Source organism: Leptidea sinapis, chromosome 10, assembly GCF_905404315.1.
Source record: "Leptidea sinapis chromosome 10, ilLepSina1.1, whole genome shotgun sequence".
In the NCBI taxonomy this organism is placed as follows: Eukaryota; Metazoa; Arthropoda; class Insecta; order Lepidoptera; family Pieridae; genus Leptidea; species Leptidea sinapis.
Genome location: NC_066274.1, coordinates 15,336,406 through 15,353,859, shown reverse-complemented (window position 1 = coordinate 15,353,859; position 17,454 = coordinate 15,336,406). Strand labels below are relative to the sequence as shown.

Here is a 17,454-nt window from a genome sequence, read left to right as displayed (position 1 = left end):
CACTATTCCGTTCTCGTTTTTTCAAGATAAAAAATTATGTTGAAAAAACGAGATACAGGAACTGGCTAGGAAGTTTTTAATCAATAAAATCAACAATTATTATTATAAATAAAGTACACAATCTATGTATTCAACACTTATTAGAAAAGAATGGAATATTTTATTATCAATATGGCAGCACTAAAGGCGAGTTTAGTCGAACATTTTTGTTCAATCCGAGAACATCCGAACGTGTGATTAGGTCACGTGGTACTTTTGGAGTCTTCGTGGCGAGGCTTGTTCAGCTGCTCGTCGAAGCGGCTGTCGGACGGTCGCATCCTTGCGAGTCTGCGTACAATGTAGCGGCCATTTTTGTTCTTAGTTCATAATAGCGTGCGCATATTTAATGTATCTAGCGATAATCTAGAAAAAGTCACGATGACTATTATAGTCTTTTTAATAGATACATCAGCCTCTATGAATCAAAGAGCTTATTTGGGCGGTCGCCCAACATTGCTTGACGTAGCGAAGGGCGCTGTGGAAACATTTGTAAAGGTACGTGCAGTGTCATCGACTTCAACCGCTTCATTTTGGTGATCGAATAAATTGTGTTATCAATGAGTGTTACATTAAATTGATGTGCATTGTAGGTTCGTCAACGTTCTCCTGAAAGCAGAGGCGATAGGTATATGCTTCTAACTTTCGAAGAGCCACCCGCGAACATCAAGGTTAGTACGTATTTTAGATTGAACACGTTTTGTAGACATAAATGGGTTTTGTGTATAACAATAACTTCAGGGATGATCATCAGGTCCATACTTATAGCACTGTAATGTGGTTTTAGCAGATTAAAATTCGTTGATTTGTGAATTTAGACTAAAATGTACAGCACAACGTAAACATGACGGGCCGCTGCCGTTGCAGTCTACGCGATATCGCTCGCGACTGCGCAAAACTAGCACGCTCATTGGCCAAGGAAAAATAAGTCAACGAAATGGCGAATTGGGGGGAAATATGAAATCACAAATTATTATGACGTATTTGTTTATAAATTATTTATAAGTTAGTAGGTATATTATATGTGTGGCAGTGTGGTTTTTATTGATAACATCACTGTATGTTTACATGATAACAAATGTAATATGAACTTATTAGGGTTTTTGTGTTGTTGTATAATTTAATAATCTTATTGGTATTTTAGGCTGGTTGGAAGGAGAACCTAGCTACGTTTATAAATGAATTAAAAAATTTGCAATGCCTTGGCCTTACTACAATGGGTGCTGCCCTAAAACATGCTTTTGATGTATTAAATATAAATAGAATGCAAACTGGAATAGATACCTATGGACAGGGGAGATGTCCATTCTATCTTGAACCATCTGTTATTGTGGTTATCACAGATGGAGGAAAATTATCAAGCAATGCAGGCATTCAGGAAGAGGTTAGAGATAAAATATAAGAATAATTTGTTATAATGAACATTTCAAATATATTTTACTAGTTATATCTCTGTATAAACTTAATTAATAAATATCACATTTAAATAAAGTATCAGTATATAATATATGCTTATTCTGCTCAATATAGTTGCAGTCTACTTTTGTAATGGTTTCTAGCCCTATTAATATTAAAGATGGTAATTTAAAAGTTTTATTAGTTCTTAAATTTTTTTTTATTGCTTTGCTAATCCAATTAGAAATTATGTTTCCATTTCATTATACTAACAGTATAATTGTTTTAGTTTAATCTCCCAATGAACTGCCCTATTCCGGGGTCAGAGTTAACCCGGGAGCCATTTAGATGGGACCAAAGACTGTTTTCACTGGTGCTAAGATTAGCTGGAACCCCAGCAGTGGAGAGAGATACAGGACTTGTTCCTTCAGACTCATCACCAATTGATGCCATGTGTGAAGTTACTGGTGGTATGTAAATACTTATCCTTCTAGCAATAGCATTCAGAGTAAGGCACCTTATGCTAGGTTTTAGGTTAGGATTTTAAACATATTTAAATTAGTGTTTTATTCTGCTGGAACAAGCAAATTTTTATAATGTGCCAACTTATACATATTACAATGTCAACATTACATGCATTGTAATTATCAAAATAAATAATTTATGTATTGCATTGTAAAAATAAACAATTTGAATGCACTATTCTTCAGTTAATTTACTTCAAGTACTTAGTTCAAGAGTTTACACTTGAGACCTTGAAATATTCTAAAACAGGTTTTTAAACAATAACAAAAGTTTATCTTATTTGCAATTACATCTGCAAGTCTGCTGATTATCACTATCTGTGTACAAGGAATATACGCCAAGCCCTTTAGAAACCTGATGAACAAGTTTCTCAAATAAACTGTTGTCATCAAACAAGTTTACATTTATTTGCAGTTTTAATTTGTAATATCAGCTTCATGTAGGTAGGATTGAAGTTTATCTATTATATTATAGTAGTCAAATTTTTGGTTTTATGCATGCTTATTTGAATCTTTAACAAACCTAAACTATTACATCAGTATGTGTACTGAGGCCTAAACATTGTTTTCATTGTGATGTGTCCCAAAATTTTTAAGCTGCTTGTTTTAGAATTATAATTATTGATATACTCCATGATATTCTATACACATGGACATATCATTCGCAGTGTGGTGGCAGAACAAGTGTGCTTAAAGACAATGTAAGCACACTTTTATGTTTAGTCAAAGTTTTTATTTGCATAAACATGTTAGATTGATGTTACATAAATATTATTAAGTACATGTTTGCCACATTTATGACATGCAAATTTTATAAAATACATTTCTAAATAATTAGTTACAATAATATAAATTTAACAAAAGATTAGTAGCAGTATTATATAGTATAAAGTCAAGTTTTTAGTTGAAAATATTCGTCTAATGAATATAAGCAGTTTTTACTAAGGTATATTTTCAATTTAGATGAGAAATTCCTATTTGATGATACCTCTCTTATTATTTTTTGGATGTGATTATAGATTTTTATGCACATACACAAACAGTTTCTCTGAAATAATGTAGTTCTATGGCAAGGTACTTGTAGTTTGGTGGGGTCCCTGGATGGGAAAAGAGAAGTGTTTAGTCATGTTTCACTGTCTGAATTGAACCTAAACTGAATAAATGTTTTAAATTTCTGCATATTGACCAAGAATATTTTAAACAATTGGAGTAAATGAGGCATTGTATAGATATAGCATTTGAAGTGTATTATGGTATATGTAATTTGTTTTTATTGTCTATCTTTGTTTTATCTTCTGTATAGAATGTCATTGGATATACTGAATTACTAGCAGGGGCGTGCATATCATATAGGCAATTAGGCAGTGTCTACCTCGTTATAAACCTAAATAAACATAGCACTAGTGTTTAAGTTGATTTTTTTTCTATGGAATAGGAGGACAAACGAGCGTACGGGTCACCTGTTGTTAAGTGATCACCGCCGCCCACAATCTCTTGCAACACCAGAGGAATCACAGGAGCGTTGCCGGCCTTTAAGGAAAGTGTACGCGCTTTTTTTGAAGGTACCCATGTCATATCGTCCCGGAAACACCGCACAAGGAAGCTCATTCCACAGCTTTGTAGTACGTGGAAGAAAGCTCCTTGAAAACCGCACTGTGGAGGACCGCCACACATCCAGATGGTGAGGATGATATCCTGACTTGATTTAGTTTAATTTGGTTCAGTTATTTTATAACCAAACTTGTATTGAACAGCCACTCATAAAATTTTTCCTTACGCTAGATACTAGATACCTATGGTAAGTAATCTTTTCATATTCCAAAACTCAACTACGACTAGTAAGATCTACAGTGCCTACCTTGCTAGAAAACCAATGTGCGCCCCTGATAACTAGCATTATACATTTTAATGCATATGTGTATGCATATAATGTTGCAATGTTATGGGTACAGATGAAATCTGGATACTTTATTGTGAAATCATCTGCTGAGCTACAGAAATCCTGTTAATATGTAATCTGATCAATTGTATTCTGTAACTGTGCATAAAAGAGACAAGAATACACTTGACCATGGATTATATATTAAGATATCTTTTGAAATCACCACAAAGGCAAGCATATCTTAACCTCTAGCAGATGTTTATCGGTGGCTGATTTTCTTTTACTGAAATCAATAAATGTTTCATTATATTCCAATTAATTGTAATAGGGGTACCCATTACGAGAGTACTTCACAATCTAAGGTGATTTATGTGTCTAGATAGACTGTGACATTTGTGAATACATCGGAAAAATAGCGGTGAACTGTTAACACATATTTTTAGCATGCACAGACACTAAAAAAAGTGACTATTGTATTGCAAGTGTATGACATAGCTGATAAAAACCTGGCCTGTTGTGATGTGTTGCCTAACAGCAAGAGGCTATCTAGAAAAATAATTTAAGTTTTCAATATTGTTGCCTTAGATGAACATTTTCTTTGTTTAACTTGATGTAATAATTTTGTAGGTCGATCATATTGCATCACATCACACCGCATGTTGATGCAGTGCATTGACAGCCTAGTGCAGAAAGTACAAAGTGGTGTTGTCATCAACTTTGAGAAGATTGGACCTGATCCTCCGCCTATTGATGGTGGAGTCAACAGTCATGATCAAATGGAAGAGGGACAGAATGAGGATAAAGAGATTGAGACAGATAATGATAGAAATGGGGTAAATAAATGATTTTTATGTATTTAAAGTTTTGAAGATGCAGGAACAGTAGTCAGAAACTATGAGACTTAGAGAAAAGTTGTGAAGGGAGTCATGCCTTCAATTTATAAGAAACGAACAACTGCATATTTGGTTTTTTAAAAGTTTTTGAGCATTTGATGGATTAATGGAGCAATTGAACCGAATGAGATTAAAAAAAAACATTACATCTTGTATTATTGGATCAATGGACTCTGGTGCTGGTAAGGATCAATCTTTGCAAAGATATGTATTACTAAAAATGAAGTAGAAAAAATACCAAACTTTTTGTTTTATTATATTAACACAGAAGAAAACTCACCTCCTCTTCAAACTTTTTGTTAGAAATCTTACCGTTTTTGTTGATATCGAGAATAAATCCTGTCATGGTATCAAATGCAGTAAGGTCATTAGAGAGACATACAAACTTAGGCATTGGAGTGAAGGAAACCATTTTTACCAACTTATAAGTTAGGTAAAAGTGAGATATGGAAAGCAATTTGTAAAATTTTTCTATTTCCTTTCATTTTTAGTAATAAATATCTTTGCAAAGATTGATCCTTATCAGCAACAAAAGCCATTGATTGAATAATACAACATGAGTTTTTTTTAAACTAGCTGATCCAGCAAACGTTGTATTGCCATCATAGTTAACAACTGTAGTTAATCTATCAAGTATAGGTAGTTTGTTTTTTTACCTCCTAAGAAAATTAGCCAAATCGGTCCAGCTGTTCTCGAGTTTTAGCGAGACTAACGAACAGTTATTCATTTTTATATATATATAGATAATCATTCGGGTCTAAGTAAATATGCTGTTATTAGTTTCTTATAAATCGAAAACATGACTCCTTTCACGACTTTCCTCTAAGTCTCGTAGTTTCCGACTTGGCCATCCTTCTCAAAAAAACACCCTGTATCGAATTTTGAAATTCTGTAGATTTTTGTTTCATCAACCACTTAAGTATTTTCTTTTCAAATTTGTTTTCAAATCACAGAAATAGGACATTTTTCAGTGCAGTCATAATAATTTTGGGCCAGATTGATTTGCAAGTTAAATAAAAAATATATATGTAAAGTTATATATGATTGTAACCTTGAGACTCTATCATTCCTGTGACTTAAATATACATAATGTTCGACATCGATTATGGAAACAGGACAAAAACTTATTTATTCATCACCGTCTGTTATGAATGCTTAATCTTACTGCACCAACCATACACTTGAAGTTGTATACAAAAGTGTACTATATAATATCTGAATATATGGATCTAAACCCTTTAGCTACTGGGCTGTTACATGTCCGTGTCAGATTGATAAATCTAATATATAAAATTCTCGTGTCATGGTGTTAAACATTGAACTCCTCCGAAACGGCTTGACCGATTCTCATGAAATTTTCAGTGCGTATTGTGTAGGTCTGAGAATCGGACAACATCTATTTTTCATCCCCCTAAATGTTAAGGGTGGTCCACACGAATTTTTTTTAAATTTTGTTTGATTAAGAGTCAGCATTAAAAAATTCATGCAACTTCAAATTTTCACCCATCTACGATCAACAGTTACTTTTGTATCGCGATTTTAATATCGGCAATACAACGTTTGCTGGGTCAGCTAGTGTAATTATAGAATTTCTAATAACCTCTCTTGATACAAGCAACAAGTGGGAGGCTACATTGCACAGGATGCCGGCTAGATTTAAAAAAAGCGCGTACACCTTCCTTTAAGGCCGGCAACGCTCCTGTGATTCCTCTGGTGTTGCAATAGTTTTTTTTTATATGAAAGTAAGGGACGAGACGAGCAGGACGTTCAGCTGATGGTAATTGATACGCCCTGCCCATTACAATGCAGTGCCGCTCACGATTCTTGAAAAACCCCAACAATTTTGAGCGGCACTACAACTGCGCTCGTCACCTTGAGACAAGATGTTGTCTTATTTGCCCAGTAATTTCATTAGCTACGGCGCCCTTCAGACCGAAACACAGTAATGCTTACACATTACTGCTTCAAGCAGAAATAGGCGCCGTTGTGGTACCTATCCACGCCGGCATCCTGTGCAAAGGAGCCCACATAGAATGTGGGCGTCGGTGATCACTTAGCACCAGGTAACCCGTTCGCTCGTTTGTCCTCCTTTTCCATAAATAACCAATAAAGCACTAATGTTACTGTGTTTTGGTCTGAAGGGCGCTGTAGCTAGTGAAACTACTGGGCAAATGAGACTTAACATCGTATGTATCAAGTTGACGAGCGCAATTGTAGTGACAAATCAGAATTTTTGGGGTTTTTCAAGAATCCAATTACCACCCAGCTCCTGCTCGTCTTATTATTTATTTTCATTATAAAAAAAAGCATCCTTAGAGTTTCTTGCTTGTTCTTGACTGGGGAAATCAGCCTTTTTATTGGAGCCAATGAAAAAAAATTTGTTTAAATATATGTTTACAGAGATGGAATGGGGGTTCCTATCAATCCAATATAGCACCAAACCAAGCAGCAACACCACAAGCCTGGCACTCTTGCCGTCGTCTCATCTACGTGCCAAGAACAGTCTCACAAAAGGGTTTCGCTGTCGGATTTTGGCCTATACCAGAGTCATTTCGACCGGACCCAAATGCACCAACACTTGTGAGTATGGATTATTTTATAATTAACTTATTGTATCGAGTGTACATGTTTTAATAAATTATTTAGAACTTTGCTGTAAACACATGTACTTTATAATAATAATTTTTTTTTTCGTTATATTTTCAGCCACCCAGATCGGCACATCCTGTTGTCAAGTTTTCTTGTTCAAGTCAAGAGCCTATGGTCATTGATAATTTGCCATTCGATAAATATGAGTTAGAACCCAGCCCGTTGACACAGTTTATATTAGCTCGGAAGCAGCCTACTATCTGCTGGCAGGTTTGTATATTTTACTTTATATTAATACTAGCTGACCCAGCAAACGTTGTATTGCCGATATTAAAATCTTTAATGCTGACTCATAATCAAACAAATTAAAAAAAAAAAATCGCGTGGACCACCCTTAACATTTAGGATGAAAAATAGATGTTGTCCGATTCTCAGACCTACCCAATATGCACTCAAAATTTCATGAGAATCGGTCAAGCCGTTTCGGAGGAGTTCAATGTTTAACACCATGACACGAGAATTTTATGTATTAGATATCAAATTGAAGGTTTATTGCTTAGATCATTAATACGTCTAGATAAACTATGTATGACAGCTGTGAAAACGTCGCATAAAATTGAGTTTAGAGTTTACCTCTCTTTTGAGCAATGCATGCACACTTACACAAAGTGTCATACAAATCGCGAGTGTAAAACGTAACTTGTCACGCGCACTAAAGTATTAAACCGGGCCTGTTTTTATCTATTGTCCAACAGTAAGAGACTCTATCTAGACTCATCTAAGTTTTATATATTTACTAGCTGCCCCAACAGTTCTGCAGATTGTAAAATAAAACTGTTCTATAGGAATTTTCCAATAATATTTCAAAACATCAAGACTTATTTCGTAAAAAAATGCTCCCTGTTGTTATAATGAAATTGTTTCACAGCAGAACTGTCAAACCGTGCCTCACTAAATTCTCTCATGGAAAATATGTCCATACAAAACAAATATTGAAAATAAAAATAATTATGGGTCCCAAATCGAAATATAAACTATCCTATCTCTCCAGTTGGACCAAACTGCACTCCATGAAGTAATCCCCATTAAAATCCGTTCATTACTGTAGGAGTCCATCGCGGACAAACAACGTGTCACGTAATTTATATATTAAAATATGGTTCTAATACCTAAACAGTAAAATTTGTTTTATTTAATTTCTTCCGTTTGTAGAATTTTAACTTTTTTTGGCAAATCAAGTTTTTGTCAAGTAATAATTTTGACCATATCATACATTACCTCACTCCAAATTAGATTTGATTGCTTTACTTAGATAACTGCTGACCCAGCAAACATTGTATTGCCGATATTAAAATCGCGATACAAAACTTACTGTTGATCGTAGATAGTTGAAATTGTATGTATTTTTTTATGCTGGCTCATAATCAAACAAATTTAAAAAAAATGTCAAAAAAATTAAAAAAATAATAATTTGGCGTGGACCCTTAATATAGACCTACCCAATATCCACTCAAAATTTCATGAGAATCGGTCAAGCCGTTTCGATGGAGTTTAACTACAAACACCGCGACATGAGAATTTTATATATTAGATTTTTCTGTCATTTGTAGATTTTCCATATCTAAGTAAAGCAATCAAATCTAATTTGGAGTGAGGTAATGTATGATATGGTCAAAATTATTACTTGACAAAAACTTGACTTGCCAAAAAAAGTTAAAATTCTACAAACGGAAGAAATTAAATAAAACAAATTTTACTGTTTAGGTATTAGAACCATATTTTAATTTGTGATCCCTAGTTTTTGGTACTGTTAATATAAATTTAGGTCACATCCACTATTATGTTTGTACCATTTTTGTTACTCAAAAATAGTACATTAATAACCGAGGTTCGAAAGAATCAATTCCCGAGGTATTTAGACTCCCGAGCGCAGCGAGGTCGGCTATAGTCCGAGTAGGAATTGATACTTTTACCCGAGTTAAACACTCTACTTTTCATTTCGAATATGAGGAAAATAAAACAAGTTGTTTATCTAAGCACAGATTAGTATCCCGCCAATTTATGTCGACTATTTAAATTTTAAATATATAATACCGCGTAACTGTTGAGGCTTATATATATGCGGTTGCCGCTCAATGAAGTTGGCGCTAAGTTCACACTGGCTGTTTAGAAAGTCACATGGCCACAGCATTTTTTTAAATTAGTTATTTTTTACATAAAACTATTCACAGCAGTTCTATTTTTAAAGTTCATTCCGGCCCTTAGGTGGGAAGTAATTTGTATGAGTTTTTCCCTCTCTATGGAGGGAAGCAGCATTTTCCACCCAATAATCAGATCAAAACAACATTACTTTCCGAGTATGAGAAATGAAAAATATATTTCATTTTTCAATAGTACAGTAATACTCATGTTTTCATAGTGTTGATATAGTCATGTGTTTAAATTATTCTGTATTTTTTTAAACCAAAATCTTTTATATTTCAGGTGTTTGTTGCAAACAGTGGCTGCAAGAATGCTGAAGTAAGCCACCCATTTGGATATCTGAAAGCATCAACGAACCTCACTTGTGTTAATCTATTTGTGCTCCCGTATAACTATCCAGTGCTGTTACCGTTGCTAGATGATCTGTTCAAAGTGCACCGGTGTAAACCAACTCCCGAATGGAAAATGGCCTTTCAACAATATTTGGATAGAATGCCATCTTACTATGTCACTGTAAGTCTAAAGATAAAGATAATGATAGCCTTTATTTCTAGATATTCGTTATTTTATTTTATTTGGGGAGCTTACAGCCACATTTACAATATAAACAATAGTAAACATAATTCTAAAAGCCAATTACAAGCTTCCACATATAGAAAGAAATTTGGTTAGTCTAACTATAACTATAGATTTAGAATAGAAACACTTATACATACACAGATATAAAGATACACTTATCATTTTTTGACTTCATAAAATCATTTGCGAACGCTTTTTTTATGCTTATTATACTACCACTAAAAAGATCAAATCGGCTATCACAATTATACATATTGAACAGTTTGGTGATGCGCAGTATGTAACTGTTTATTCTATATTGAGAATGACTGGTAGGTAAGTAAAGTAAATCATGGTTTCTTAATGTTCGTTCTGGAGTTCGTAACGCAATCATGCTGAGGAGTTCAGGACAATCCACCACACTTTGGGCTATTTTTACAAGAAACCTAATATCAGTCGAGTCTCTTCTAAGCTGGAGTGGTAACAGATGAAATTTCTGACAGCGCTGAGGGTATTCAACTCTAGTTCAACTCTATTAGTTATGTAGTAACATGTTTTTTTTTTCTCTCCTCTATTTTTTAACAATATATCTAGCTCGTCCACTGACATAGGTCTCCTCTAGGACCTTCCAGTGCTCTCTCTCTCGCGCTTCTCTACTCCAAACTGGTCCAGCAGCCTTCTTTATGTCATCTTCCCACCTTAGTATCTGTCTGTAAGTCTACATTCTCAAATATATATGACATATGTTAGTTTTTTTTATAGGAAAATATGTTCTAATCGTAACTGCTACACTTTGCACATAATGCAGTGCCACTCAGAATTATGGATTGAACCCAAAAATATGATTGGCATCGGCCAAATGTTAAGTCTTATAGAGTTACGGCATCATACTAACTGAAACAAGAATTCTTCCACATAAATTTTCATGGAACGAAAAGGTGCTGCTATAACCTACTGGGAGCGTTTCCTCCAAACACTTAAACATTTTTATGCCAATGCATATTAAATTTTCAATTAGTGGTATTTACCTAATAATTGAAAGAGATAACAGTAGATTATCACATATTATTATTAATATTTTACAGTGGGAGGCGCCTTTGCACCGCAGCTAGTGAAATAACTGGGCTCAAGTGAGACTTAATATCTTATGTCTCAAGGTGACGAGCGCAACTGTATTGCCACTCTGAATTTTTGGGGTATTTCAAAAATCCTAAGTGACTGCATTGTAATGGGCAAAATGTATCAATTACCATCAGATGAATGTCCAACTCATCTCGTCCCTTATTTAAAAATAAATTAAAATCAATCTAATATGGGTATTAAATCATGGTATAAGTGTATCACAAATTTAACATGTTCTTTATTGTTTTTCAGCCATTGCGTAGAGCCTTAACCAAAATGGGTGCATCAGCTCCACTTGTTCAAAGTCTGATTCCGGAGACACAGGATAATTGTCTGAGCTTCTCTGTACTGAATTACTTGAAAAGACTGAAAAACCAAGCCAAGATTGAATTTGAAAAGTTGTGTGTGGATGTTATCAACAAGGCTTCGAGTAGTAATAACCAGAAGGTAAGAATTGCCACTAATTTAGGTCACTGGCGTGGACAACAAGATAGAATGTGCTGCGATGATTCTTGTTGCAATCGCCTATTATGAGTTCTGAAATATATTTTGTAGTTACCATCCTCTCCTATTCTGCATAAATGTCTAGAATTGGCTTGAACCATGATGTCAGGTTAGGTGTCAATTCCAGTATCTTTACGATGGTTTCTGCTGAAGACTAAGGTTTATGACCAGTGTGTGTTGATGTGTGAAATACGGTACGCAGACGTGGTAGCTAACTATGGGCTTTATAAGAAGCTCATGGTTGCTCAGAGGGCTATGATCAGAGTATCCCTGAGATCGAATCAGAAATGAGAAGATCCATAGGAGAACCAAAGTCTCTGACATTGCCCAAGATGGTTGGAAAGTAAAGTTGCAGTGGGCAGGGCATATAGCTCGACGGACAGATGGATGTTGGGTCCGTAAAGTCCTCGATTGGCGACCAATCTCTTGGTAGGCCCACCACAAGATGGACCGACATTGACAACTGAAGTCGAAAATTCTCAGTTACACATTCTTGATGCCATCCTCTCCCACTCTGCATAGTGGTTTTCTAGTTTCTTATAAGTACTTAAACAATCTATTCTACTATAACAATTCTTTTTATACCATAGATCTTTCGCATAGGCATCTTTCTGTTACGCGATCCTGACTTTATTTTACGAGCTTGATCAATAGTCTTACAGTTTAGTTTTTAGTAGATTACAGTTAAGTTAAATTTATAAGTCAATTTAAAAAGTTTTGTATCAAGGGATTTTCATACATAAAATAAAATTGGACTGATTTTGTACAATGAAAAATAATGAGTTTTAGCATAGAAAAAAAAAATAAAAATTGTTTTAAATTTGTTTATTCTATTTAATTACCAATAATTATTTTCACATCAACATTTGTCAGAAATCTAATAGTTTTTACGATCCGTGTTGTATAAAAAGACCAGTTGCAAATACATCCGATTTCCTGAAAGTATGTTTAAATAGACATATTTAATTATTTGATTTATTTTTTACGATTTACCATAAGTCGTAAAATTTAAAAACTCTAGCCTTTGGCTCGGGCTTGTTAATGATAATATCCTTTGTAATACCCTACTTTCCACCCTTGTATCACCAATGTACTATTTCCATATTATAATATGAAAATAGTACATTATATACCTTCTTAAAGTGCTAGTATTACGCAACAAATGCAATTATAAAGTAGTGTGTTTTTTGAAATAAAAGTTGACTCAGCACGTCAAAGTCGGCTATACAATTTGGCTTCTGTTTACAAACCCCGAACAGCTCTCTGTTCGTGCTATATATATCAGCTTGGTTATAGGCAGTCTCTCAAAGAAAAATTCAAAGAAATAAATATTATGACTGTTCATTTTCAGTACATTTATGAAAATTTAATATACGTTCACAAAAGTCGTCACCTTTTTGCTCTTAATAGTGACTTTCATTATTATAACACTAGAAATAAGGGATTGCTTGTAACTAATTCTAGTAGGCTTCATAAGATACATAATAGCTTTAATACACTTCATGTATACACTTCTATGATAAAGTCCCTGCCACTGTTCAGGCATTATCTATAAATAAATTTAAATGTTTTATAAAAAAAATGGCTCCGTCGTAAAACCTATTACTCCACTGCTGAATATCTAAATGATCGGACAGTCTGGGACTAGATTATGATTTTTTTATAGCGATAGCAATGACTGTACAATATTGTATATTTTTATTGTAAAGAGCGCAAAAAAAGAATGCTGGGAGAGTTTCTTGCGCCGCTTCTTCTCTCTCAAAGCGCCATTTGTATCCAAAACGGTAGTAGTATCTAGTAGGTATTAGAAATGACATCAAAAAGAATTCTAAAGGCATCAATTTTCAGAAAATAAATGCCTTTTATGCCTTTTAAAAGATAATTAACACATATGACATAATCATTCATTATTTTGCTAACAAAATGTACGAGCTACTATGACAAAGTCAATTCATAATATTATGTACAGCATACCTACATTAACTTAGTTACGAAGAATCCAACAGCTGATGGCACAGTTATAAGAAATGTTACTTGAAAAAACCGTCTTGTTTGTTATAAAACTTGAATTAATAATTCTAGGTAGCGGAAAGTGTTCGAGTGGTACCAAGGTCACCATTGAAGAAGGATTTGACAACGCATCCGTGTCTCCAAGACAAGTTTACGGCGTTACGAGATCAGCTCAACGAGTTTGGAGGTTTTGTTGTTGGTTTGTCGAGGGGAAGGCACAAATCACAAGCGCACACATACAGGAATCCTTTTGATATACAACGTAGAGACCTTTTGGATCAGGTATGATTAATTAGCTGGTGAAATTATTATTTTATCATGAATATGCTTGAGAGTTTCGTGTGGTGTTTCTTCTCTCTTAAAAAGTTTGTTACAACCATTACTCAATTCAAAAATGGAAGTTTCAATGCTTTTGTGTCAATTACGTAGATAAATTTATTATTATTCTACAATATTTATTTTACAATAATATACCAGACAGTATACTCAGTGAGCACAAATTTAAGAAATATAAGCATTTTGACAAAGAAGGCTTATAAAGTTAAATAAACTTTCAATTAGGCTTAAAAAAAGCGCTTTTGAATCGTCACCACAAATATTTCTTTTAAATTATTGAATTTACCATTTGTTCGTAAAACGTTGAGCTTGTGAGAAGAACATATAAGAAACTCAATGGCCACTCTTTTCAATCAAATAAGATATATTACAATGGCTGTAATATACATAAAAATTAGTTTGTATGGTGCTGTGATCCGATATAATGTGAGTCGTGTTTAAATAATATAAAATATTTCATAAAAAGTAATAGAGTTAACTGTTCCCAGAGCTTCTGCTGCCATATTTTCAAGAATGAACTGTATAAATAGGTATTATCGTATATTTGATGCATCAACCTTCATACCTTGAACTCATTGTTTGTGTAAGGGTCTGTAATGGTCGTGATTACTGTTACAATTAGTAATTGCATCCAACGAATATAGAACTTAAAAATGCATTGTTATTGACTGGATGACTTGGCTATTAAGGCTAAGAATTTAATAATTTAATAAAATGATTTGATAAAATATGGGATGGGAGTTTCAGATTTTCTCCCCATATAAGTTTTACCAAGTGTTGTTGTAATATTTTAATTTTTGTCATTCCCTATGGTGAATAAATCTATGTTTATTCAATTAAATAATATTCAATTAAATATTTAATTAATCTTTATATATATAATTCTTCTATACATGTGTGCAGTGAGTTCCGACAGTGAACTCTAACGGCTGGACTGATTTGAATGAATATTTTGTGTGAAGTGGATCCGAGGATGGTTTAGATTCTCAATTGAACTACCTCCTAAATGGCTGGGCTGATTTTGATGATTTTTTTGTGTGTTGCAGTGAATTTGAGAATGGTGTAGACTTAAGACTCTCAATTCAGTCATATTTCTCCTGCCCATGTGTATGTTAGTGAAATCCTACTAACGGCTGGACCGATTTCTCAAATTTAAGACGTGTGTACAGGACAACGTCTGTCGGGTCCGCTAGTATAATATAAAATCCAATATTTTTTGTGTACAGGTCGTCCAAATGTGTCATTCCCTAGGGTGAAACAATCTATGTTTATTCAATTCTATATACCTAAATACTAGTTGACCCAGCAAACGTTGTATTGCCGATATTAAAATCGGGATACAAAAGTAACTGTTGATCGTAGATGGGTGAAAATTTGAAGTTGTATGTATTTTTAAATGCTGACTCATAATCGAAAAAAAAAAAAATCGTGTGGACCACCCTTAACATTTAGGGGGATGAAAAATAGATGTCCGATTCTCAGACCTACCCAATATGCACTCAAAATTTCATGAGAATCGTTCAAGCCGTTTCGAAGGATTTTAACTACAAACACCGCGACATGAGAATTTTATATATTAGATTTAATATAGTATAAAATACAATATTTTTTGTGTATAGGTCGTCCGAATGCGTGCGAATTTCCTCCAGCCATCTTTAGCGCATACGCGTCTTGTGGACGAGGACAGTGTACACTCAATGCCGGTGGCTCAGATGGGCAACTATCAAGAATATCTGAAGCGAATGCCTTCACAACTTCGAGAGATTGAATCGCAACCGGTCCGACAACATATGTTTGGAAATCCGTTCAAGATTGATAAAGTGAGTATACTTCATAAGTTTAACTTGGAGATTGAGGAAACACATTAAATGAACAAAGTAAAATAAAGGCCACATTTCGAAGCCTAGAGCAAACAGCAGGGCCGTTAGTATTTATTTAAATACTCCTGCAACATCCCTGTGATTCCTCTGGTGTTGCGAAAGAATGTGGGCGGCGGTGATCACTTCACGCCAGGTGACCGGTACGCTCGTTAAATAAAGAATACGCTCCATAAAAAAAAGAATAACGCGATTGTTACACATTTAAATAAAACACTTTTGAAAGGATTAAAACGCGTTCAATTGTAATATGTTTTTACATAAGATTTTGTGTAAAAGTTAGGTTACATTTGCAAGGGGGCTGAATACGCCTAGTCCCCCTGAAAATGTACCTACTCTGGAAAACTTACGAAACGTCGGGTTAACTAAAATAAAAATATAACTTTTACGCAAAATCCCACATAAAACCACAGTTACACAAGTATATGCGTTTTAATCCTTTAAAAAGTGTTTTATTTAAAAGCAGGGCCTTTAATAAACTAAGCTTGAAGGTTGAGTGGGTAAATAAAGTTATAGGTACAGTGCTTTACTCAAACAATGAGACTGAGACGTGTTCAAGGTTGACATTGACCAGAGATGTCAAAATAATGACCATGTTACAAGTAAGGTTAGAAAAATATTTGATATTTTTTGCGTATGACTCAGTGTTATATTGAAGTAAATGCGCTCTTTTAAATACACACAATGTATAGTTACTCCAGGTTTAAAATTACATCTCCCTGTCATGTAATTCTGTAGTCACTCAAAGAGGTAAGATAAAGACAAAAAGTTTTAAATTTGTAATAACTACGCGTTTATTAATAACACAGATAAACAATTTGTTATACATATTTTAAAGTGAACCCCCCACTTCTGGCATTAATTACACAAATAAAATTTATGAACGATGCGGGACTTGAACCCGCGACATCTCGCGTTCTGTGCGAGCGCTCTTTCCAACTAAGCCAACCGTTGAAGTGACGTAAAAGTTCATAAATCTTGTATGGTTTGTTCAACTTTACGGTTGTGGCTTCATCTCCAGGATTTAAATCAAAATTTTCTTTACAAATTTTGAAGTGAAACTTCTTTAGAATTGTTGTGATTTCAAACCGGATGCAACGGAAAAAATGACAGGTGACAGACACAAATACAAAAATGTGTAGGATGAAGCCGGCACAGAATGAGACAGAAATATGCATACTATTGAAGTGAAAACTTCTTTATCATCGTTGTGATTTGAAAGTCGATAAAACGAAAAAGCGACACTAAAAAGAGCAGTCACATCAATTCATAATATTTAACATGGGTGATAATGAGATAGGGAGCATACTACAATGTTTTGGTACCAGGCGATCATAGTTAAAGAAGAGATTGTCTTAAGTATGGCGCTAGTATACCTTATTATATTCTGACACCAAGCGCACGACGTATTACTACATACCACATACACCAGGAGATTATATTATTACATATATTAGTGGTGGTAGGAATGTCTTTCATAGCGGTTAAAATCATTTGTCATCCTAGCAACACGTACCAGGAATTCA

General features: G+C 34.2%; 1 protein-coding gene across 1 annotated transcript in view; it reads left to right on the top strand.

Annotated features, from left to right (window-relative positions):
* Nucleotides 1-225: 225 nt before the first annotated feature.
* The window catches only part of LOC126966307 (integrator complex subunit 6), a 29,521-nt gene continuing 12,292 nt past the window's right edge, over nt 226-17,454 (top strand). The window contains exons 1-11 of the mRNA XM_050810280.1: nt 226-534; nt 630-707; nt 1,181-1,420; nt 1,721-1,901; nt 4,465-4,670; nt 7,131-7,310; nt 7,437-7,589; nt 9,804-10,034; nt 11,454-11,648; nt 13,788-13,997; nt 15,671-15,871. Coding sequence (XP_050666237.1) covers nt 418-534; nt 630-707; nt 1,181-1,420; nt 1,721-1,901; nt 4,465-4,670; nt 7,131-7,310; nt 7,437-7,589; nt 9,804-10,034; nt 11,454-11,648; nt 13,788-13,997; nt 15,671-15,871 — 1,992 coding nt within the window. The 5' untranslated portion in view covers nt 226-417. The remainder of the gene's footprint in view (nt 535-629; nt 708-1,180; nt 1,421-1,720; nt 1,902-4,464; nt 4,671-7,130; nt 7,311-7,436; nt 7,590-9,803; nt 10,035-11,453; nt 11,649-13,787; nt 13,998-15,670; nt 15,872-17,454) is intronic.